The following is a 24,510-nucleotide window of genomic DNA, read 5'->3' as shown; positions in this document are numbered from 1 at the left end:
TTGCTAGTAAATTTCCCATTGCAAAGACAAAATCTCACCCCCAGATTAGAGATTTCTTATCTTTGGTATAGATTCTCAAAAAGTAGAACGATATCAATGCTTGACAATAAAGCAATAACTCGTGCTACAATTTATAACCCTTCCATGATCTTTTTTTGATATTATATTACTTTGCTAACTAATTATGTTCTACTTTGATTCCCTAGATCATATTTTTCTACCATACTTTATAGTCTTGAGTCATTTAGAATTTACATTCTTCCTAAAGAATATACCTTTTAGAACATCAACTTCAAAACAAATTAATCTACAATGTGCTTCCATATATCGGTAGCACTGAGTTGTCTTTTTTTTTGTTTTTTTGTTTTTTAGGTTTTTGCGAGGCAAATGGGGTTGTGGCTTGCCCAAGGCCACACAGCTAGGTAATTATTAAGTGTCTGAGACCGGATTTGAACCCAGGTACTCCTGACTCCAGGGCCGGTGCTTTATCCACTACGCCACCTAGCCACCCCTAGCACTGAGTTTTAATAAGAATAGGAGTACTTAATAAAAATAGGAGAACTTAAAATTACTTTGTGAGACTATTGCTCTTAATTCATAATCAAATTTTCTATCATTTCATTTAGGTATATAAAGTTAGATTAAATTGATGTTTTTCCTTAATGTCTTAAATTTTAAATCATGTTGAGGAATGCTGTGTTAACGTACTGCAACTTTTCCAAAAACTTTATTCACTTTTTAGGTCCTGTTCATTTCTATTAGATTTGAAAGATTATAAAGAGAATTGTTATTTCTTTTAAATCATTTAAGTTCCAAATGGAAAGATTTTTTTTCCAATATGTGGTTTAGAATGTCAGAGAAAAGTGGTACTGGCCTAAATTATGTGATTACTGACAGCCAGAAACAATAAAGGGAGCAAGAGAAATTCCCTTTCATAGATCATCTATACTCTGCACTTTTTCCTGTTTCCCCATAAGGCATGAAACTGAAGGGATTCAATGTATGGCACTTTAAAGAATACAGTGCAGGTATATGTGGGGGGGTACTTTGAAGTATTCCTTCAGCAAAGCCAACTATCTTTAAAGCAGTGATATAAAAATAAATATGTTTCAAATTTGGAATCTAGTGCAAAAGAGAACAAATGTTAACATGTCAATCAATTATCAGACAAGTTTTGAAATTAGTACAAGAGTTGTTAAGAACTGATGAAATGTTTTGCTTTCTCATCTGTTTCTTCCCAGTTAGACTTCAATGATTGCCTAGCTGATCAAAATAATCTGAAATATGGTTACCAACCAAACATAAAAAATAATCCAAGACACAAGACATTGGGGATTATTTTCCATGAACCTTGATTAGAATCACTTTTACCTAATGGTCTAGGATATCAGTTCTTATACATCCCTAATTAGATTTAAGATCTTGGGGGATTACAACTGAAATAGGTGAAAAAGGACCTAACAAATTGGCTTTTGAAAAGTTTTCATGAAAACTTGAAAGCTATCACGAAAATTAACAGCTCTTACAGAAATGTCCTTTAAGTTTTAGCAAAAGAATTTTAACTATAAAAGCATTCTGAATAATGATAAGCTATAAGCCATCTTAACATTTAATTCTAATTCTTTTTTATATGCATTGTGCTTATCTATATTTTTAAATAATATAACATTTTGCATATTTAAAATAAAGATATTTTGTGCTTATTTGCAATTTTAAACTGTTCTTTCAATAGTTATCTTTTCAAAAATATTTATAAAGGCAATATAGCAAAAAAAGGTAAACTAAACCAGAGACTATTAAATCATTTTACATTTCACTACTAAATTGTCAACAGATGCATTTTATTGCCATTAACATAAAAGAACTCAACTATCAAGGCACCAAGAATTAGAAAAAAAAGTTAAAAGGACCTAAAATTTGGATCTAAAAGGAAAAAGGGTATCTGGAAGTATCAGATAGTGAATATATGTTCTTTCAGTCTACTTTAGTAGATGAGAGATTTTATACTAAAAACCTTAAAATAATAATATATAGGAAGAAAAAGTGCTAGAGAGTAAGGAATATAGGGTAATTAGGTTTCACACCTATATATGTTAAATGTTAAAATGTTAAAAAAATAACAATTATATCACAGGATAAATATGTAACTGCTACAAACCCTAAATATACAATTAAAACAAGTTTATTATAAAAATTTAAAACAAGAGTTCAGAAAAATAAGAGCTTACCTGTTTTAGAACTTCTACTAAAACTAAACAAAAAATGAAATCTACAGCTAAATCCCTCCTTTCAAGTAGGTAATCTCTTTCACGTTGCTGTTCATCCCTAAAATAATAATTCAGAATTAATATAATGAAAATTGTAAACAAATGAAATTCTAATGAAATAAAGATACATTTTTATTGAAAGAACTTGTATAAGTCAGTACTTAATATTTAATGGGTTTTTAAAAATAATAAGTCATATTTTAAGACCATATCACTTGTCAAAATTTCTAGCTCTGTGTAACAGATCAGGTCAGAGTCATGGTACAGAGTTTAGAAAAATAATTCCATAGATAATTCCTGAATACTCCTCAACTGCTTGCTCCACCTTAATCTATGGCAGTACTTGGAGTGATGCAGTAACAAAGTCCTATCACATCCCTTTGAAGAGGTTGTCTCTTCAATGGTTTTGTGAGTATAAAAATTATGCAAGAAATTTCTCAGCTGATGTTTATGGATGTTTACTACTAGTGTAAGCTGTTCTTAAAAATAGGTAGCATGGATTTGATATACAAAAAACAAACAAAAAACCCCCCACTCACCCTTTGGATTTTGTGCTAGATCGAGGCCTATATTCATATGATTCATCTTCAGTTCCATTTTGACGTCTATACCAGTCAAACAAGGTGCGAAGTAAGGATGGGAGACAGTGCTCTGCTACTGAGCTCATAGAGCTTATCAACTAGAAAGATGAAATATTTATTAAGATCACAGACTATAATATTAAAAGTTCTTACCCCTCCTTTAGAATTCATTCCCACGCAATTATCAAAATTCTACCTTTTTTTCAAAAAAAAAATGTATTGTTTATTTATTTTAAATATTCTTTTAAAAAAATTTTGAGGTCCAAATTTTTTCCCTCCTGTCTGTCCTATCCCACCCACTGAGAGGGCAAAATATTCAAGTGAAACGTAGCTCCAAATTAGCTGTGCTGACAAAAAAAAAAAAGTTAATTATGCTTCAGTCTGCATTCAATCCATCAGTTCTCTCTCTGGAGATGAATAACATTTTTCATCATAATTTCTTTGGAATTGTCATTGCTTTGATCAGAATAGCCAAGTCATTCATAGCTGATCATCATACAATATTGCTATTAATGAGTACAATGTTCTCCAGTTCTGCTCACTTCACTGCATCAGTTCATATATATCTTTCAGGTTTTATTAAACCCATCCTGCTGGTCATTTCTTGCACAACAGTATTCCATCACAATCAAAAACCATAACTTGTTCAGACATTCCTCAATTAATGGGAATTTCTTCAACTTCCAAATCTTTTCCACCACGAAAAAAACTGCTATAAATACTTTTTGTACAAATAGGTCTTTTTCCTTTATTTTTTTTTAATCTCTCTGGGATAAAGAGCTAGCAGTAGCATTGCTAGATCAAAAGGTAGGCACAGTTTTATAGTCCTTGGGCATAATTCCAAATTCTTCCCCAGAATAGTGGGATCAGTTTACAACACCCCCAATAATGTTTTAGTGTTCCAATTTCCCCACACCCTCTACAATATTTGTCATTTCCTATTTCTGTAATCTTAGAGTTATTTTAATTTGTATTTCTCTATCAATAGTGAATTAGTGCATTTAAAAAAATTGACTATTGACAGATTTGATTTCTTCTTCTGGATACGGCTTGTCCATATCCTTTGTTCAAATCAGTTGGGGAATGGCTCTTATTTTTACAAATTTGGCTAGAAGGGGCAGTTAGGTGGTGGCAGTGAATACACCAGTCCTGGAGTCAGGAGGACCTGAGTTCAAATCTGGTCTCAGATACTTAAATTGTCTAGCTGTGTGACCTTGGGCAAGTCACTTAACGCCACTACCTTGTTAAAACTATAAATTTGGCTAGATGTCCAATGTATTTGAGACATAAAGCTTCCATCAGAGAAAGCCACTGTAAAATTATTTTTCCTAGTTTTCTGCTTTCTTTCTAATCTTGACTTCATTGGTTTCCTTTGTGCAGAACCTTTCAGTTTCATGAAATCAAAAGAATGCAATTTACTTCCTGTGATCCTCTCTATCACATTTGGGCCTAAATGCTTCCCTTATCCATAGATCTGACAGGTAAAATTTCCATGCTCCCCTAATTTACTCATGCTATTACCCTTCATGTCTAAATCATGTGCCTATTTTGACCTTAGTTTGGTATATACTATAAGAAACTATATTTAGTTTCCAGTTTTCTCAGCAATTTTTGTAAAATAATGTGCTCTTGTCCTCAAGTTTGGATCTTTGAGTTTATTAGCACTAGGTTACTATAGTCATTGTATTCAGAATCTATCCCAGCAATATATTACTCTATTTCTTAGCCATGGCTAACACTTTACAAAATAGTTTGAACCAACACATTCTTCATTAATTCTTTTTGTTCTTACAGTTGAATTTTTTTTAGTTCTATAAAATATTAATTTAGGTAGAATTGTCATTTTTATTATGTTAGAATGGATTTACCCCTGAGCAATGACTGTCTTTCCCAACTGTTGAGCTTTCAAACTGCTATTCCAAAAGTACAAATCTCACCATATAATTTCCCCTACTCAAGAAGGGGAACCTATAGTTGGGGGTCATATTGGTCTGGTGTTGCCAAAGCAACTGCAGATAGGATTCAAAATTCAATATATATATATATATATCCCTCCAGTTTATGAAATATTCTTAAAATGCAGAATACTGAACAGAACACAACATTTTGGATATAATGTGAACAAGACAAACTCACATAAGCCAGGCTTAGGAACTCTGATGACTTTATTAATTGAACCTAAAACTGAATTAAGGACCTTAGCTGCCATATCACAGGAATGCCTGGTAAAGATATCTAAAAACTTAAGTATTTAGCCACAGTTAGTCAAATTTTACTTATATATTTTTTTAGCCTAAATTTTTCCATTTGTCTCAGTTATAATTCATCTTAAAAGATTAGGCCCAATATTCAAATTTATCAATATTTTAAAAATTCCTGTCATTGAAATTCCTGTCACTTCAAATCTGATAAGTATTTCATCTTCAACTCCTGCATTTTATTGATTAGAAAACTGAATCCCATAATTTAAGGGATTTGCCCAAAATGATGGAGAGATAATAAGCAAAGTGTGCTGTACTAGAATCTTCCCACTTTATCATGACAAAATACTCATTGTTACAAATATACAGTTTCATCTTTAAAATTTATATTCTCAGTGATGCTTTAAGATGGAATTCTGATTCCAACTTAAAGCATCACTGAGAATGATTCTGGAAAATGCAAAAAGCTCAAGAGCACTAGAAAGACAAATTCTACACCTTGAGACAGGTAAAAAATGATGACTTGCAGAAGAGAAGGGGCATTCAAAAAAGTCATAAAGGGCATGTCTGACCAGAACAGGATGACTAGACAGAGAAAATATGATATAAAGTATGGAAAGCCTGAGCTGCAAAGGCATTGTTATATTTGGAGTGAATTGTATTAAATATGGGGAAAGTAGAAGTCAGCAAGAGTTAAACTATAGTTATATTTTGCTTTAAAAATACTGACATTTCAACATCGAGAGGAAAAAAAACACAGAATCTTAAAGGTATAATACATTCACTTTTTTAAAACTTCTCTTAAGTTTGTCCTTCCTCTCTCATAGTTTTCTTTCTTTTCCCTTAGTCTTAATTCCTCATACACAAAATGACTAATATGTAAACTCATTAAACACAAATATACATGTACAACTTTTGCCAGACTATTTGTTCCTGGGGATGGGAGGGAGGGTGGTAGAAAAATGTGTAACTTATAAATTTGCAAATGGATGAATGTTGAAAAACTAGCAAAATATGTCACTGGAAAAATAAAATATCAATTAAAAATATTAACATTAATTTGTATTTCCTAAATACATAATAGTCACAGTAAGTTGAGCTAATTCAAGCATACTGAAAAGCAAAATCTAATCTAAGTATTTTGAAAGCACTGAAAACAATAAATCAAAAATCAAAAAGAGACTAATAGAAATATATAGGAAAATGTTTTAGAATATATGGAAAATGTTTTAAAATTATATAACGATGACAATTGGGTACCAAAAATCCAATAAAGTTGTAATATTAAAATAGGAAAGTATAAAGAAAACCAGACAGAGAAGTAAAATAATGATTATGTATCATTATGGGAGGGTTAAAGTGCAATTTTGAGTATCATTTAAGAAAAATTGAAAAAATAAGACAAATGTTTAAAGGTCAAATTAAGGTTATTGAAAGTTTACATGAGGAGAAATTGAGGACTAAATTTATACTGTTTGAAAAATAAAACAATCTAAAAAGCATGCTAAACACAATATGATAGCTTCCCAGTTATTTTGAAGAGTGACAGGAATTGCAGAATCGATTTGAATTGAAATCAACAATGCTCAAGCAGAGGTTGCTCTGGTTATTTCTAAAAACTGAGCCTTCTCTAGAATGAAATCTCATGGTTAGGAGAATATGAAAACACTTGCAGGAATAATGTACATTTTAAACTAAAATAATAGGAATTAGTTAAAACTCAACTTGTTTACACTAAGTCATTGGAAATCTATCCTTTTGAAAATTGACATGGCTAAAATCAACTTACCTGGTCAAACTGAAGATCTTCACCCCTTTGAAGGGATCTGGACAATAACTTTTCCTATAATTTAAGAAAAAATTTTTAGTAAAAAATACATAATGTCAAACTAAATGATAAATTCATGATATGGGCAATTGTGATTTATTCTTTTTGTTTTATTTTTGGTTTTTGCAAGGCAATGGGGTTAAGTGATTTGCCCAAGGCCACACAGCTAGGTAATTGTTAAGTGAGAGGCAGCATTTGAACTCAAGTCCTCCTGACTCCAGGGTCACATCACCTAGCTGCCCTGATTTATTCTTTAAGTTCCAAAGGACTATTATTTTCAAATATAATCTTCAAAAATTAGTAAGATAGAGCAGAGCAAACAGAATTCTCCCAAAGTAACAGACTATTCTAGGATAGAAACCGTGAAGACATAAATTCAAATACAACATGTAAAAAGGAATTATCAAATTGTAAAATGCAAAACAGTTCAACTAATAGCACTGAACAAACAAGATGGAAACATGAAATGTAAATTTAGCATTCAAAGAAATTTTACCATATACTGAAAGTGTACTCAAAAGGTTGGACCACATCAATGAAGAATAGTGGGAGTTCCCTAAATCAGTTGAAATCATGTAGTCTCTAGTATTATGCATATGCAAATTTAATGGTTTATTTTCTTTTTCTATCACCTTATGTTTCCCTATGTCATATAATTCCCTGAGATTATCCAACAAAGGAGGGAAAAGCTACAACAAAATTATCCAAGACATTAAAGAAGAATACAGTGTGCACAAGTTTACAAATAGTTTATACTGTCCAATATTAATCTATAATTCCCCCTTTTCACATCTCATCTTTTGGGCTAAGCTTGGTCATTATAATTTCACAGTTCAATTTATATTATCATGCTATTACTCTTATTTACATTTACATTGTTGTAGTCATGATTAAAATTTGATCAAATATGCTTGTTTTCTTTATATCAGTTTATTTAAGTCTTTCAGTGATTTCATTATATTAACTTCTTATGTGAACAGTAATAAATCATTGTTCATTCTCAAATATTTATTCTCCTTTGAACTTTTTCCCCTTGAGAGGCTTAACATCATTTTTTAATCACTTGAATAATTTCTTCTAGGTATTGTTATAATCCTTATGAATTGTATTCTTCTTCTAATTTTACTTCTTAGGCATCTCTTCATCCCTATTATTTTTCTCATAGTATTCAGTGCTCTCTTCTGTTTACTCTCATCTCTAGTCTCAGCTGTTGATTTGAGATTCTGGTCAACATCTTCTGCCACTTACCAGAGGTTTGAATAGAGGGGGTCAGTTCCCAGTGGGACTGGTTTCTATTGCTGGTTTTTACCTCCTTGGGTATTCCTGCGTTTAAGATGACCCAAGTTGGAGTTCTGAAGTTGGCCATTCTGAGTGACATTGCTGTTTTGTACTTCTGTCCTTCCTGGGACTTCCCTAGTCACTGATAGAATATAAGTGAAAGAGCTGAGTTCCTTTATAATTGTATTATATATTACATATAATAATATATGTTATATAATAATATATATTATCATATATAATAGTATAAATGCTATTACCTGAACTAAAATCATTTCCATAGTAATATGGTTGATTTTCTTAATTATGAACTTCTAATTCACTATACTGGCATTATTTTTTGACTTTTCCTATCACTTGCTAGTTAAGGATGCCTAGAATTCTTGATATACATTAGTGTATGAATTCCATTCTGTGTGTTTATTTTGTTGCCTTTTAATTGAAAAAATAAAAATTGTGCTCAGATTTCCTATCATCTTTCCTACTATGAGTATTTTCTTTGATTTACTCTAAAAAATGTAAAATTTTTATATGTAAAGTCAAATAGAAAAAGAAGATAAAATGGGAAACTATGAATATCTCTGATATGTAAGCTTTTTAAAAATTAGCAATATAACCTCACTGCCATGTTACTTTCACAGCTATCCTGCTTGTGATCTTTCCCATTAAACCTCCTCCTTTGTGCTATTTCCGTATACTACTTAGATGCTTTAACACCCCTCTTTTCTTTTTCTTCTTTTGACAGTACTATCATCCGTTTGTCTTTTTTCCTACACACACACACACACACACACACACACACACACACACACACACACACAGTCAAGTAAAACATATTTGCCAGACACAAAAGTGTATCACATTCTGAGCCTTCTTTCTCTTAGAAGTTGGTAGTATGCTTCATCACTGGTCTTAAGTTGCTTTTCTTTTTCTTTTTACTTTTTTGTAAGGGAGTGCAGTGGGATTAAGTGATTTGCCCAAGGTCACACATCTAGGAAATTTTAAGTGTCTGAAGCCAAATTTGAACTCAAGTACTCCTGACTCCAGGGCCAGTGCTCTATCCAATGAGCAACCTAGCCACCCCTTTAAAGCAGCCTTTAAGCTGCTTTTCTTTATAGTACTGTTTTTATAATATAAATTATTATCTAGCTCTGCTCATCTAAACCTGAAGTAGTTCATACAAGTTCTCCCTGGTTCTTCAGTTTTATGGTATAGCAATACACCATTATATTTTTCTAATATTCTTTGTTTAGCCATTCCCCAATTTAGATGCACCGCTTTTGTTTTCAATTCTTTGTTACAATAAAAAGAACTACTTTAAATATTTTTATACAATGGATCTTTTTTTCCTTCTTGCTCTTAAATCTCTTTGGAGGGATCTATTATTCTTAAATATGGCTATAGTCATAGCATAGGTTGTTATATGCAATTCCTAAAATGTTTTTTATAACTTCTATCAAATATTGTGACAAGGGGATACATCCTGTCATGATGGCTACAGCAAAATCAGCTTTTTTTGGATTGAAATGTTTTAGAATAGTTGGTCTGATTGCGGGATTCATGCTGTGAAAGTCACAAAGAGTTTTTTTGAATTTCTAGTCTAAGTAGGTCCGTTTTCCTTTTAAAAATAAATTGAGACACCAGTAATATTTCCCTGTTTTTCATCTGATTCCTTTTTTTTTTTTTAAGGTTTTTGCAAGGCAAATGGGGTTAAGTGGCTTGCCCAAGGCCACACAGCTAGGCAATTATTAAGTGTCTGACACCCGATTTGAACCCAGGTACTCCTGACTCCAAGGCCGGTGCTTTATCCACTACGCCACCTAGCCGCCCCAATTCCTTTTTAGATAGAAATTCTAAAGCTATGTGAGAAGCAATTTGTTTTGATGGCAAGAAAGCTGGTCTTAGAATCAAGAAGACTTGGGATGAAATTGATGTGAAATTAAAAAGAAAATAATAACCAGCACTGGTAGGAGTTTGTTCATCCAAAAGTTTTCAATACTAATGAAATCATGGGTTCAGTGCCCCTAGTTCATCTATTTGAAATTCAGTGAAAATTTTCGGTACTCTGTTTCTAAAGTTGCCTAAAAATCCTGGGTTTTCAACTTTTCTTTACTCAGAATTAACTTTAATTTCTCTTATTTCATTTAACCCAGACCAATGGATGTAGTTAATTCTTATAAATAATCTATACTTGTCACCATATTATTGGATAACTTGGACACCAGTAATGACACAAGTGTGAAGTATTTGTTTCCAATTTTGTTATGACAGAGTACACAATTCAAGATAATGAAGGCTTGCCTGCTGAGGACAATGAGCCAGGAAAGCATATTTAAGTCTTTGCATTCCACTGACCATACTGTTAACTTGATCAAGGATTTTCTCAGGATTCCTGACCTGCCTTTAATAGTTATCATTACTTGACTCAGGCCAGTCCCTATTAGCACCCTGGCCAATATTTCCCTACTTTGCAACTGCACCCATGCCTTTCACCCAATGGATTGTAGCTATTACCTAGTGCTATTAGTATGAATAATGATATTAGCAGGATTAATTTTTTTTCTCATCTTTTTGGCTGGATTACAAATAAAAGCAGTGCTAGGACAAATTGCTAACCTAGAATTGTCTTTTACAAAAAATAATTATATGGCTGTGCTTAGTTAGATAAATTATTTCTGTAATTGGATAAAAGTTAGGGATATGAGCTTGTTGAAGGCATCTGTGAGACAATCAATTGTGTATACAATGTCAATTGTCTCACCAGGCATCAATATTTTAAAAACTTTTAATTTCACATAATATGGTGGTAATATGAAGATTATAAATATTTATGATGAAACTTATTTAAAAACCATTCTTAAATTTTTATGCATCAGTGTTATATTAGTGTAACAGCTTTATCTATAATAATGCTTCCAGATAGATTTTTCTTTTTAATTCAAGGCCTCTTTAGGGGTTTGTATTATAATAAAGCTATTTATCTTCAACTTCATTGTGAGGGACAGACATCAAAGTTCTAGAATACAATTCTGGCATAAGATGCTAAATTCCTGCAACTTGCAATGTTATGCATATGTTAAAGAGTTTCCAGCTTTTCTCATGAGGTCAATCTAAATAACTGCTTGGCACTTGAAGGATAATCTTTCTCTTGTTTACAATGGCAATAACATATCTTATAATATAATCATTAACCTCTATTTTTGTAAACAATGATGCATAACTTGGTCTTTTTTTAAATGCTTCAGTTGCAAAATACTAAATTCATATGCATGTTACCCATAGAGGTCCTTTGATTCTTGGATCTTAGCCACTTCATAATTAACCTCTTTTCAGTTAATTAACAAACCCAGTGGCACATATCTAGTATCATGGTTTACTACAGGTCTGTAAAATGTAGATCTAGTGTAAAGACTGAAATAAACTGACACATAGTGAAGTATACAGAACCAAGAGAAGGTTGTACACAATAACAGCAATACTGTTCAATGAAGAACTGTGATTAACTTAGCTATTCTCAGCAATACAATGATTGAAAACAATACACCAAAGAACTAATGATGAAGCATACTATCTTCTCTAGAGAAAGAACTGATATTGATTGAATATAAACTGAAGAATGCTATTTTTCACTTTCATTTTTTTCTTCTATTCAAGTCTAGTTATCTAAAATGACTAATATGGAAATATTTTACAAAACTGCACATTTATAACTTTGATTGCTTATTGTCCCAAGGAGAAGGGAGAGGAAGAAGGGAAGGATATAATTTGGAACTCAAAACTTTAAATGAATATGTTAAAAAATAAAATAAAATGTAGGTTTATTTACAGGCTACAGGATATTTCTGTAAGTTTTTTACCTATATCATATGCTCTAAGAATACATAATGCTCATTTTCTTATTTTAAAAGTAGTTTCAGGGCAGCTAGGTGGTGCAGTGGATAAAGCACCTGCCCTGGAGTCAGGAGTACCTGGGTTCAAATCCGATCTCAGACACTTAATAATTACCTAGCTGTGTGGCCTTGGGCAAGCCACTTAACCCCATTTGCCTTGCAAAAACCTAAAAAAAAAAAAAGTAATTTCCATCTTTCTATAGGAATCATAGAATAAGAGAACTTGATGTTAATATTATTTGGGTTTGTTTCTATTGTTATTATTGTAGTTTTTTAAGTTTACTTCAATGAAATTCATCTAATATTTACTAAGTATCTACTGTGTACAAGAGGCTGAACTAAAAATTGGAAAACCAAAGATAAAAAACAAAATATACCCTGTCCTTTTTTTTTGGCAAGGAAATGGGGTTAAGTGACTTGTCCAAGATCACACAGCTAAGTAAGTATAAAGAGACTGGATTTGAATTCAGGCCCTTCTGACTCCAGGGTCAGTGCTCTATCTACCGCACCACCTAACTGCCCCAGTATACCCTATCCTTAGGGAAATCACATTTCACATTAGCTAAGAATATATTCTCCAAATGAGGGATCACTAAAAGAAAGAAATCAGGATGTTGTATTCAGAAAATGACAAATATTCCAATTTGGTTTCTATAACTTTGTAGTTCCTTCTACAAACTGTCTGTCTTAATGTTTTCATCTGATAAAGATGCTAATTCCAAAAAGTGTAAGTAAAAGTTTTCTTAAATGGGCAGAATTAGATTTTGAAAATTATCAACCAACGAAGAACCTCAATCAACTAAATATTTAAAAGCTTCTGAAATAGAATGTATTAAAACAGTACATCAAGTAATTTTAGTAAGGTACTTTCCAAAGTATTTAGAAAGCTTTTTTGCCTCTTAAATGTCACAGTCTTATCATCTAGATCATATCCCTTCTTTTTTTGAGTGAAATTGCATATGCAACCATTGTTATTATAAAGGCACTGAAAACATTTAAATAAAATACCCACTGCACTCACCAGGGGCTCAGCCATTACAACTTCAATTTTCTTTTCAGCTTGAACAGCAAATTCTGCGAAGAGACTCTTGATGACATATTCCCCAGGTTTGACATCTGGGTCAATAGTAATGTTGGACATGTCGATATTCTTTTTATCAATAGTGGAATGGAAGTTGGGTGAAACTCGGGATTTATTTACACTGCTGGCTGGCACTGAGGCTGTGAGAGGGAGACAGACAAAAGAGGCAGTGAGGTGTGTGGGGGAGAACAAGAGACAGAAAGAGATAAAGAGCAAATGAGAATGAAAAATAATTTAATAATCCTCTTAAATGGTAAAAATTCTCAATCACATCAGCAGTTGATGTGCTAATATATCACTTACAATTAAGATCAAATATAACATGTCAATTCCATGTAAGGGAATAGGCTGCAAAAATTTTTTTAGTACTTAGCTACCATATTTCCTCATGCATAACACACCCTTTTTCAAAAAATCTGAGATCTAAAAACTGGCAGTGTCTTATATAGTGGTCGTGGATTTTTTTACTTGCATTTCCTACTTTTTCATGCTTGTTCTCTTTGTGCTCATTGTTTTGCATTTGTTTCAGGTATATTAGGTTACGTTTTGCCATGTTCTGCCCAGAAATGGCTCAGAAAAGATTTTTGTACAGGTCTGAATTTAAGTTCAAAGTGATCCAATTTGCAAAAGTGAATGGAGATTGAGCTGCTGAACATAAGTTTGATGCTCCTCCAACTGAGAAAACAATCTGAGACTGGCTACAGGAAGAAGAAATCCTTCTGAAAATGCCCTGGCAGAAGAAGGCCAGGAGAGGCAAGTCAGCTAAATGGCCTGAGTTAGAGAGGGAATTGAAGAGATGGATTGAAGAGCAAAGGACAATTGGAATTCCTGTGTCCACAAAGATGGTTCAGCAGGAGGCCAGAAGAACTGCTAATGAAAAAGAAGTGACTGATTTCAAAGGAGGATACAACTGATGCTTCAGGTTCATGAAACAGAATGCACTAGGCATGTATGTGTCCACACACCAGACTTGCCCAAAAGGTACCTGAAAACTATGAGCAGAAGGTCCTTGAATTTCATGATAAATAAAATTTGAGTTCAATAACTTTGTGTAATATGTTTTTTTCAAATTTCAGGCCCCAAAATTAAGGTGTGTCTTATATATGGGGAAATATAATATATAAAATCTTTTCCAGTTCAAGTACAAGGATTTATTGTCATAATTTTTCTGGTTTCTCAATATTTTCAATCTCTTAAAACTTATTAAGTCAGTAAGAGACATTAAAAGGTTTTTGAATAGGATAACATGAAGAGATATATAAATAAGTTACCCATGACTTAACAAAGAAGTAAGTCTTATCTCTATTTACAGAGCATTCAATTTTGTAGGGATTTGGGGTTATTCTTTCTACTTCTCTTGGTGTTGCTGTATATATTATTTTCCTGGTTTTGCAGACCTGGATTTGAATTCATTCATACAATTTTTCCCATGTGTCCATGAATTCTGCATAGTTATTTTTCATCTCTCTTTAATATTCCACTAATCATATTTTACATTTTTCTTGTCATTCCCAAAATATTAAGCATCTATTTTGTTTCTAATTTTTTACTAATATAAAAAGTGCTTTCTTAAATTATATTGTTATAATTATTCTATCTCTGACATCTTTGGGGTATATATATCTAGCAATGGGATCTCTAGATAAAAGGGCTTGAACATTTTAGTCATCTTTTAAGCATAATTTTATGTTGATTTCTAAAATAATTGGATTAAACCTCAGGTTCATGAGCAGTGTATCTGTTTTCCTGTTGTCTTTGCAATAATAATTCTCTTTTGTGATTTTTGTCAATTTGATGGATATGATGTAAAATCAAGAGCCAATCAAGAAGAAGCAAGGTTGAAGCAGTTGAATATTGTGTTAATAAGGAATACTGAAAAGGAACTTGCTCTGATAGAATGCAGGAATGAAACAATTCACTTAATGAAACACTGATTTAACACATACTACCAAAGCAAAATAGGCTACTATGCCAGACACCTGAAATATATGCTCTTTTCGAGTTTGTGGAGAGAAATCAAGACAATTGACAGAGTGGGAACCATGAAATTCTACAGTTTCCTGTTTTCTAGTTGTCCTAGTAACCTGTATCCTTCCTATTTGTGTTGGTATTACAGTGGCAAGGGTAGAAACAAAGCTGAAGTATAATAAAGACTTACAAGAAAAATATGGGTGATGTAGCAGTTATGCTGTTAAGCAAAGTCAAGCTTAGGGCAATTTCAAGACTTGAGCTATTCCTGGGGGAGGTAGTGTATAGATCTTGGTTGTGGATGGAATTAGATGAGGAAAACAACACAAACTCATAGTAGCCAAACTGATGAGAAATTAAAATAAGTGTGTCAAAAATCTCATCTTAAATCAAAAGGTCCAAATTCCCCCCCCCCGAAATCCCCCCTTTCTCTATGATACATACATTAGGGGCAGCTAAATTGTACAGTGAATAAAGCACCAGCCCTGGAGTCAGGAGAACCTGCATTCAAATCCAGCTTCAGACACTTAATAATTGCCTAGCTGTGTGACCTTGGGCAAGTCACAACCCCATTGCCTAGCAAAAAGCAAACAAAAAAAAAGAAAAAGATACATAAACTGATCTAAATGATTACAATATAGGGTTTTTAAATGGGAAAAATCCTAGACTGAAAGACATGACCTTGGTGATTGTTTTTATACTTTATAATGTGTTTGGTGCTGCATAATCAAGAATTACTAACATTTCAACAAGCACCTTAGAAAGCAAAGGAGACAGGCTTACAGAGCAGTAGCTGAGAAAGGTAAAATAATTGGGGGCATATGAAGGGGAGGAGGAGATAGAATTTGTCCAAAAAATACATGAGAAAAGATGTTAAAAGTACAAAAAACAAAAAGAGCCAATGCTATGACCTACATCTGAAGGATAATTTTCACCACAGTTGAGATTAAGTGGGATAGAGAGGAAAGAATGTGTTTAGGATAGGAAAGGAGAAGACAAATTTTCTGGAATGAAGGACCTTCAACAGAAATGCAGGTTGAAGTGGAGTCCATTATTGGCAATGACTTATTTTGAACAAAATTCTTAAGTTGATCAGAGAGGGCGTCTTGACTAGGGAAAGAGGAGTTCTGGTAATAGCTGGAACATGGAATGCATGGAGGTGACTAGGATCATATTAGATAATAAAGGGAAGGCAGAGAGGTAGGCTGGGTAGAGTGTTGGAAGGTCAGGACAAGAGTTTCTACTTTATTCCTAAAGCAAAAGGTCAGATAAAATTTATGTAACAAGAGATATGAGATAAAATTTTAAATAAGAGAACCTAAACTTCTTGCCCCTGGACTTCGATGACTGGAGAAGAGAGTAAAACTGAAGACTTCACACAGTTCTGTGAATTAAATCTAATCCACATGCAAGTCAAGACATCAACCGCCTGAGGTCATTGATTCTCTTGGAGAACAAAAGATGAAAACACACAACACACACAAGAGGACTTGAATGGGAATTCCCATTTGCCTGGGGTGATCACAGCAAATTTGCTTAACGTTTCTGAATTTCAATTTCCTCATCTGTAAAGACAGGGATGACTTCTAAGGTCTCTACCAATGCAAAAGGATCTTTATAATTCCCTACATTTTTGAGTTGAGAAGTAACATGACACTACAGGTAAATGAAAAAAGATTATCTGGGCAACAGTATAATAAGTTGTATTAAAGTGGAGAAGGACTAGACATATGGACAGATAACATATGCAAATAATATGCTCTAGAAAAAAAGAGACAAAGCCTTGATGTTTCAAGGCTTTGTTGGCAGAGGGAAGCAAAGAATAAATTTGAAAATTAATGAAGAGGCAGATTTGGCAATTACTTAGATGTAGGGAAGGGAGGGGTTGAGAATCAAAGATTACTTTGAAGTTACTAATCTGATTCAGAGTGGATAGTGATGCCATTAATAGAAATTGAGAAATTAGGGGAAGGAGCAAGCTGGATAGGAAAGATGAGTTCAAATTCGGACACATTGATCTTGAGAAGGTAGTGAAAATGGATAGAGGAAGGAATGAGGGAGAGAGAAAATCTGAAAGTAAAACCAGAAAATTTTAAAAAGAAAAAGAGAAAAGAAAAGCCAGTGAAAAATACTGTTGAAGATGCCCAAAAGTCAACTGGTGATATTGGACAAAATATCTGAGATGAAGGTGGAGACTGGTTATCTAAATTTGAGGAATCATTTGCAAACAGACAGTATCAAAATTCATAAAAATATATTAAAAGTCCAAAGAAAAGAAAAATTTGGGATGGAGTCCTTTTTCCTTCTGGCTTCTAATTGAAATAGTTTCAAATTGAATTTATCACATACAAAAAAATTAAGCTAATATATCATTTAATTTGTAATGGAAAAAGGCAACATCAAATGATCATTCCAGAATTAAATATGAAGGACAGAAAGGGATAACTTTAAAGAAAAAATTGCTATTTTAACTGAAAAGTCATTCAATTCTATTTATAACTGATCAAATTAAATTGGTAGACATTATTATACTTAATACATTTTACAAATAATTAAAAGCTCTCAAACACAAAAATATAAAACAAATATTACTTTTGAAAACCTCAAGAGATAAAATAAATCCTAAATTACAACTATGTAACAGAAACCATGGCCATTAAAAACAAAAAAATCACAGTTTCCTTGGTCACATTGCACATTATTCATTTTAAACAATGCCCTGTTTATGTTCACTTACATGATCTAACACTGTGTACTACTTCGATGTGGGAAATCTGTGAGCAAATGTCCCTCTTGTACAGCAGGAAGCACTTGTAAAGCAGAATTGTTTTTATTTGCTAGGAATCTTTTTTTTTTTGTATTAATATATTATTTGACTAAATAATTTTAGGGAATCATAAAAGAATATTAACAGAAGCTACAGAGTGGAATAGAAAAGACATTTAGAGTGTGAAGACATGAGATAGAGTCCATACTGAGTCAGAGCCTTGAATAAGTCATTTTTCACATTTAGACACAAACAATTTTGCTACTTCACTGAAATAATTTTTCAGAGGAATTAGCTTTTATGACCTTCATCATTAAAGTTTGAAATATAGCAGTCCTTGAAATTAAGAACATGATTATTTCTAAAATTGATCATTTCTAACTTAGAATAACAAAGTGATTAAAATTTTATCAAATCCAACTTCTGTGGTTTTTGAACAGCAAAAAATTTTTGAACAATGTCTCTGCAAGAAAAAAAGGAATCGTTATACTTATAAAGAATATTTTGGGGGGCAGCTAGGTGGCACAGTGAATAGAGCACTGGCCCTAGAGTCAGGAGTACCTGAGTTCAAATCCGGCCTCAGACACTTAATAATTACCTAGTTGTGTGGCCTTGGTGAGACATTTAACCCCACTGCCTTGTAAAAAAAAATATTTTGATAAAATATTTCTAAATTTTACTTGTAATCAAAATGAATGATCTTGGGGGCAGCTAGGTGATGCAGTAGATAGAGCACTGACCCTGGAGTCAGAAGGACCTGAATTCAAATCCAGCCTCAGGCTCTTAATACTTACTTAGCCGTGTGACCTTGGGAAAGTCACTTAACCTCACTGCCTCAAATAAATGAAATTTTTAAAAATGAATGATCTATAAATATTTAATTATTATCCAGTCAGAACATAGAAACTTTTATGTGGCTAAAATATTACAGTGGGGGTACGGAAGTGCAACAACTACCAAAAGTTTCAATATAATAAATATTTTAATAGCTTAATTCAGTTTAATAATTTAAACTTTAAGAGTCTTATTAGAATTTTTGTCCTGGTAGGATGTCCTTGATTCTGTATATTGCATATACATATATATATATACATATACTACAGTGAACAGAATTTTGAATCTGGGATATTAAATTCTGGCTCTTCTTATTTTCTCTTTGATGTCTTAAGAAAATTATTTTCCCTCTCTGGTTCTTAATTGTATGATAAAATGAGAGTGTTAGACTAGATATCATTTGAAATCTCTTTCACTTTCACTTCTCAAACTATAATAATTTTAGTGAGTTACTTGGAGAAGTTAAGATTTACTTCACAGTTTGCTGTATTCACAAATACAGCAAAGATATTGTGATATTACATTCCACTATGTTTGGCTTAAGAGGATTATCTAGGGGCAGCTAAGTGGCGCAGTGGATAGAGCACTGGGCCTAGAGTCAGGAGTTCCTGAATTCAAATCCGACCTCAGACACTTAATAATTACCTAGCTGTGTGGCCTTGGGCAAGCCACTTAACCCCATTGCCTTGGGGGAAAAAAAACCCTAAAAAAAAAAGAGTATTATCTGATGTTATCTAATTATCTGGGGAGTACCCAAATAATAGTACTACTCAGTACCTAAACTATCCTCTGATGTAAAGACAAATTACCATGGAAACCCTTTAAATTTTCTTCTCATTTTCATACATATAATAAGCATGCTAATGTTAATTAGCTGCTTTCCTCACAAAAAGTCTTGTTATTAAGTCATTTCAATCATGTCCGATTCTTTGTGATCCTATTTGAGGTCTGCTTGGCAAAGATACAGAAGTGGTTTTCCATTTCTTTCTTCCATTCATTTTGCAGATGAGGAAATTGAAGTGGGTGAAGTGACTTGTCCATGGATACCCAAGCTAATCATTATCTTAAGGTCAGATTTGAACTCACAAAGATGAATCAGTACTCTCTTGCCCACCTAGCTGCCCCCAAGAAGTCTATACAATAGCTAAAGAAAAGGATATTAACATCATTTTAAAATTGAGGAACCTAGGCAAGTACTTGAAACATGCATGAAGAGGTATAAATCTCTATCAAAAATTGGCATATACACATTGCTCATTCTTATGAACATATGGCAAGTCTGAAATTCATTCCTAAATTAGAACTTTTATTATTCTTTGCAATAATTTACATGTCACAGAAAAATCAACATGCTGAATAAAAAGCATTTTATTATAGAACATTAAGATAAAAATTAATATGAATAAGTATAAAAATTAATAAGGTACCTAGGGAATAGTAAAATGATAGATTTTTAGAGCTAGTCTATTCCCAATGTCTCATATATTTGAAATGAGTAAGTTCTAAATGATAAACCTTTGATAGGTAGACCTGAAGAACAACTTACCCAGGTAACTCTAGTTAGCACATTGTAATGTAAGTTTATTATTTCAATAACATTAATTTAAGATACAAATAACAGAAAAGTACTGAATATTTACGTGACTCTCAAAAATTATCAGCAATCCTGCCTTCCAGCAATTAACTTTGCTCATGGAAACTCAAGTCTCATTGTTCATATAATCACCTATTCAAAAATTTCTATTTAAACTTATTGTGATAATTTGCCCATCTTCCAGTAATATGAGCACTGTTTTCAGAAGAATCTGAGGACTAAAAAAAAACAAAAGAGATTGGCCAGACTGAATTTTAATAGGTAGTAAAATTAAGCTTCTTGTTTGTTCTTTGGAAAGTTGTTCTTAAATGATGTGTTTGTCCTGTTGCCAATTATTCCCATTCAAAACGGTTTCTAAATGTGGAAGTCCTAGGACATCTTTTGGCATTTTGCCCACTTTTTCTACTAGAGGTTCATCAGTTTTAAAAAAAAAATACATTTTTTTGAAATAGGCAAAAGGACAATCATTTTTTAAAGTCTAATGAAATCATCAAATTAGATTGCCTGTAAAATTAGTTACTCTTCCTCTTCTACTACTTAATGACTGCTCATTTCCTTTAGTACTCTCCAGAACCTCAGATGCAATATTCACCTAACCATATTCTCATTTGTGCCTTTCTATCTATTCATTCAGTACTTTATATATTTAACTACTAGTCACAGATGTCCTTTAGAACTGTCCCTAACAGAGATGTTGTGTTGCCTGAATTTCTGCTGATGAGAAAAATGCTTAGGGAAATGGTGGTTAATGAGAGAAGAAAAAAAAATCCATTTTTTATGGCTACTATGTAAATGGCCTATGACAGCAGGTAACCATTACTTTACTCTACCTTTTAGAAATATATACTTTTCTATTTTAAATCAGCAGTGCATAATCTTTAAGCCTTAGTAGTTTTATAGGGAATTATTTTTTCAACATCTATTCTTGGTTGATTCTATAAGCTAATCTCCATTTTTCATCAGCCAAGAAATTCAAATTGAGGGTTTAAGTAAGAATCCTGATGCCTTTATTACTCTATCTAGTTCTCTAATTCTTTTGCAGCCAAGCTATCACTCGATTTTCAACAATATAGTTTTTACAAAGGATAAGTGAGAGGGGGAAATTGTATGCTAAAGGGAGTACAGTATATGATCCTTGGTCTACACATTGTTAAAAACCTATCTGTTTAAGGAGAGTTCCAGGATTCTAACAAAATTTCCCACATAGGGACCAAATACTACAATAGAAACATTTAAAAACCAAATTCACCTAATGTAAGGGTTCTTTTTGTTTTTTGCTTTTGTTTTTAAATCATGGCCTCCTCTTGCAATCTGAAGTATACAAAATACTTTCTTCTCAAAAATGACATTTTTAAATTGAAAGAAATGCTAAAATTTCAGTTGAGTGAAATTCCTATCCACGTTCACAGATGGACTGAAACCTACTATGGACCCCAAGTTAAGACCATTACTCTAATCAGATACCAATCATCTATCTAATCTTCCATAGGTCAAAAATCAAAATCTCAGAATGAATCTATACTATTCCCTAATCCTTATTTTCTACATCTAATCAGTCATTTCTTCCAATAACATTTTTCTTAATATCAGTCAGAACATGATACAATGTAAAGTTCACTAGGAGTCATAAGACTTAGGGGCCCAGAGTTTACAAATTATAAAAAATGAAATCTTAACCAAATTCAGTTATTTGAGTCCTTGTTTTCTCATTTATAAAATAAGAGAGGAAGCAGTATGGTATAATGAATAAAGAGACTGCCTTAAGATCAGGGATACTGGGGTGGCTAGGTGGTGTAGTGGATAAAGCACCGGCCCTGGAGTCAGGAGTCCCTGGGTTCAAATCTAGTCTCAGACACCTAATAATTACCTAGCTGTGTGGCCTTGGGCAAGCCACTTAACCCCTTTTGCCTTGCAAAAACCTTAAAAAAAAAAAAAAAGATCAGGGATACTACTGCTGATAATACTGGCTGCTGTTTATCAGGATACTGTTGTATTTGGTTAGTTGTTTCAATCATGTTGGATACTTTGTGATTCCATTTGGGATTTTTTTGGTAATGATACTACAATGGCTTGCCATTTATTTCACCAGTTCATATTATAGATGAGGAAACTAAGGGAAATAGCATTAAGTGACCTGCTCAGGGACACACAGCTAGTAAGTATCTGAGGTTGGATCTGAACTCAGGTCTTCCTATTTGAGGTCTAGCATTCTGTCCACTGCCCCACCTTAACTGGGCAAATAAACATACCCTTTTACAATCTGAGTAAATCTCTAAGACAACCATTTGCTGACCTACATTGATAGATGAGTTTCCTCACCCAGGAGGTTCCTCATATCAATGACATCACAAATGCAATCCTTTTTTCTTATTCCTAAATAAATAGGGGTATAAATTTCTGTCTGTCCCCCAGTGGTGTTATAAAAATAAAGTGAGATATATATGTGAAAATATATTGAAAACTGCAATGTTATATAAAATATTAAAACATTATTCTTATCAATTCTACATCACTTTGATTCTTTGATGGCTCTCTGATCTCATTCATTTCTAACAAAAAGATATGCTTTTATCATTTTGATGTCCCTATCCCTCATTTCAGCTAGTGATTAAATGCCTAAATATCTTCCTCTGAAATACAGATGAATCTCAAGTTCTTTATTAAAAAAAATAGCCACTAAGATCATGAGCATGCTTATAAAATGAAGGGAATTTAAAAGATCTATCATTTTATATTCAGAAGATATAGTTTTTATAAACATAATTTTTTACTTCACTATTAGATCTAAAGGAAAAGGAAAATGGGAGAAGCATGGGGTTGAGTATGACAAAAGTAAGTCTTCTTTCTTCCTATCCACTTTTCCTTTGTTACAGTGGCATATACTGAGTGGCTGACTTAGGGGTGAGAAGACCAGGCACTTATGATACACTATAAAATTAAAAATTCACCTCTATCCACATCATCATCTATGTGAGAAAATCAACCTAGTCAGCATACATTTATTAAACATCTTCTAGGTGTAGAGGCATCATGCTATGTTCAGACAATACAAAATCCCAAACCAATACAGTTCTTGTCTTCAAAGGGCTACTATTCTCTGGAGACCATGTTGGGGACTAAGTTTACAAGAAAGCAAATACAGATTATATACTGAATGAATGGATAAATGAATAAATACAACAACTTGGAGAATCAGGAAAGGTCAGTTGAAGGAAAGAAAATGAACTTAACCTTGCAGGGATCTAGTGAGATTCTCCAAGAGATAAGGGTGAAGAAAGAACATTTCAGACAAGGGACATGAAGGCAAGATTATATAAAGACACAAGATTTAACAACTGGTTAGATATTCATGCTTACAGAGAAGAAAGAGATTGGTCACTAGACTGTGAACTGGAAGAATGATGGTTTCCTCAATGTCAGTTGAAGATACACAGATAGTTTGGTGGAATGAATTGAGAGGTTTAGGAAGGAGTTTTATAAACTATTACTATAAATATGCATTTCTATCATCATTTGTTGCTATTAATTATTAACACTACTGTATAATTTAAAAAAATTAAAAAGAAAATTCAAAAGTTTGTAAATTACAATCTCTTCTGAAGTAGACTGAGAAATCAGAAAAACCTCTCTTGAAAACAACATATAGTTCTGGTGGAAAGGAAAAGTGGGTAGATCTCAAGGGGAGATAAAATAAGGAAGAGGAATTCAGGACAATTTTCAAGGTGGTACATTGGCAAGGAGTCACTTATTCCCACACTCTCTCTTAACTTAAAACTTCCTGTATCTTACCCTTATCCCAACTCAAGTCCTACCCCAGGACTATCAAAATGAATCTAGTGAGTCCCTGGCCCTATTTTCTACCAAGCAGAAAAAAGGAGATTCTTCCCTTCAACTCTGTTAAGATTTTTAATAGAACTTCTGTTCATATACCCCTGCCCTAAGGAAAAGAAAAAAAAAAAAGGAGAGCCAGATTTCTGAATATGTATCATCTAATTGCCTACCCCATTGGGATACCAGCCTGTGGTTTGTTTTTTTAACTGACCTAGTTACATTTTTTGTAAAACAGTTAAAAAAATACACATCAATCAATATATCTTTTTTTTAGTTTTTTTTTTTTTGCAAGGCAAATGGGATTAAGTGGCTTGCCCAAGGCCACACAGCTAGGTAATTATTAAGTGTCTGAGACCGGATTTGAACCCAGGTATTCCTAACTCCAGGGCC

The 24,510-nt window shown here is 32.8% G+C and overlaps 1 protein-coding gene across 18 annotated transcripts in view; it reads right to left on the bottom strand.

Annotated features, from left to right (window-relative positions):
* Window positions 1-24,510, bottom strand: part of FRYL (FRY like transcription coactivator) — a 283,659-nt gene that overhangs the window by 147,790 nt on the left and 111,359 nt on the right. For 17 of the 18 annotated variants that reach the window (XM_074229478.1, XM_074229492.1, XM_074229477.1 and 14 more), the window contains 4 exons: window positions 13,067-13,266; window positions 6,839-6,892; window positions 2,807-2,946; window positions 2,229-2,325 (listed from right to left, as the gene is read on the bottom strand). In XM_074229478.1, coding sequence (XP_074085579.1) covers window positions 2,229-2,325; window positions 2,807-2,946; window positions 6,839-6,892; window positions 13,067-13,266 — 491 coding nt within the window. Of the gene's footprint in view, window positions 1-2,228; window positions 2,326-2,806; window positions 2,947-6,838; window positions 6,893-8,125; window positions 8,298-13,066; window positions 13,267-24,510 lie in introns of those variants that run through there. The other variant, XM_074229493.1, reaches the window with a different exon arrangement.

The sequence above is a fragment of the Macrotis lagotis genome, chromosome 3, assembly GCF_037893015.1.
Source record: "Macrotis lagotis isolate mMagLag1 chromosome 3, bilby.v1.9.chrom.fasta, whole genome shotgun sequence".
NCBI lineage: Eukaryota > Metazoa > Chordata > Mammalia > Peramelemorphia > Peramelidae > Macrotis > Macrotis lagotis.
This window is presented reverse-complemented; position numbering and strand designations above follow the sequence as displayed.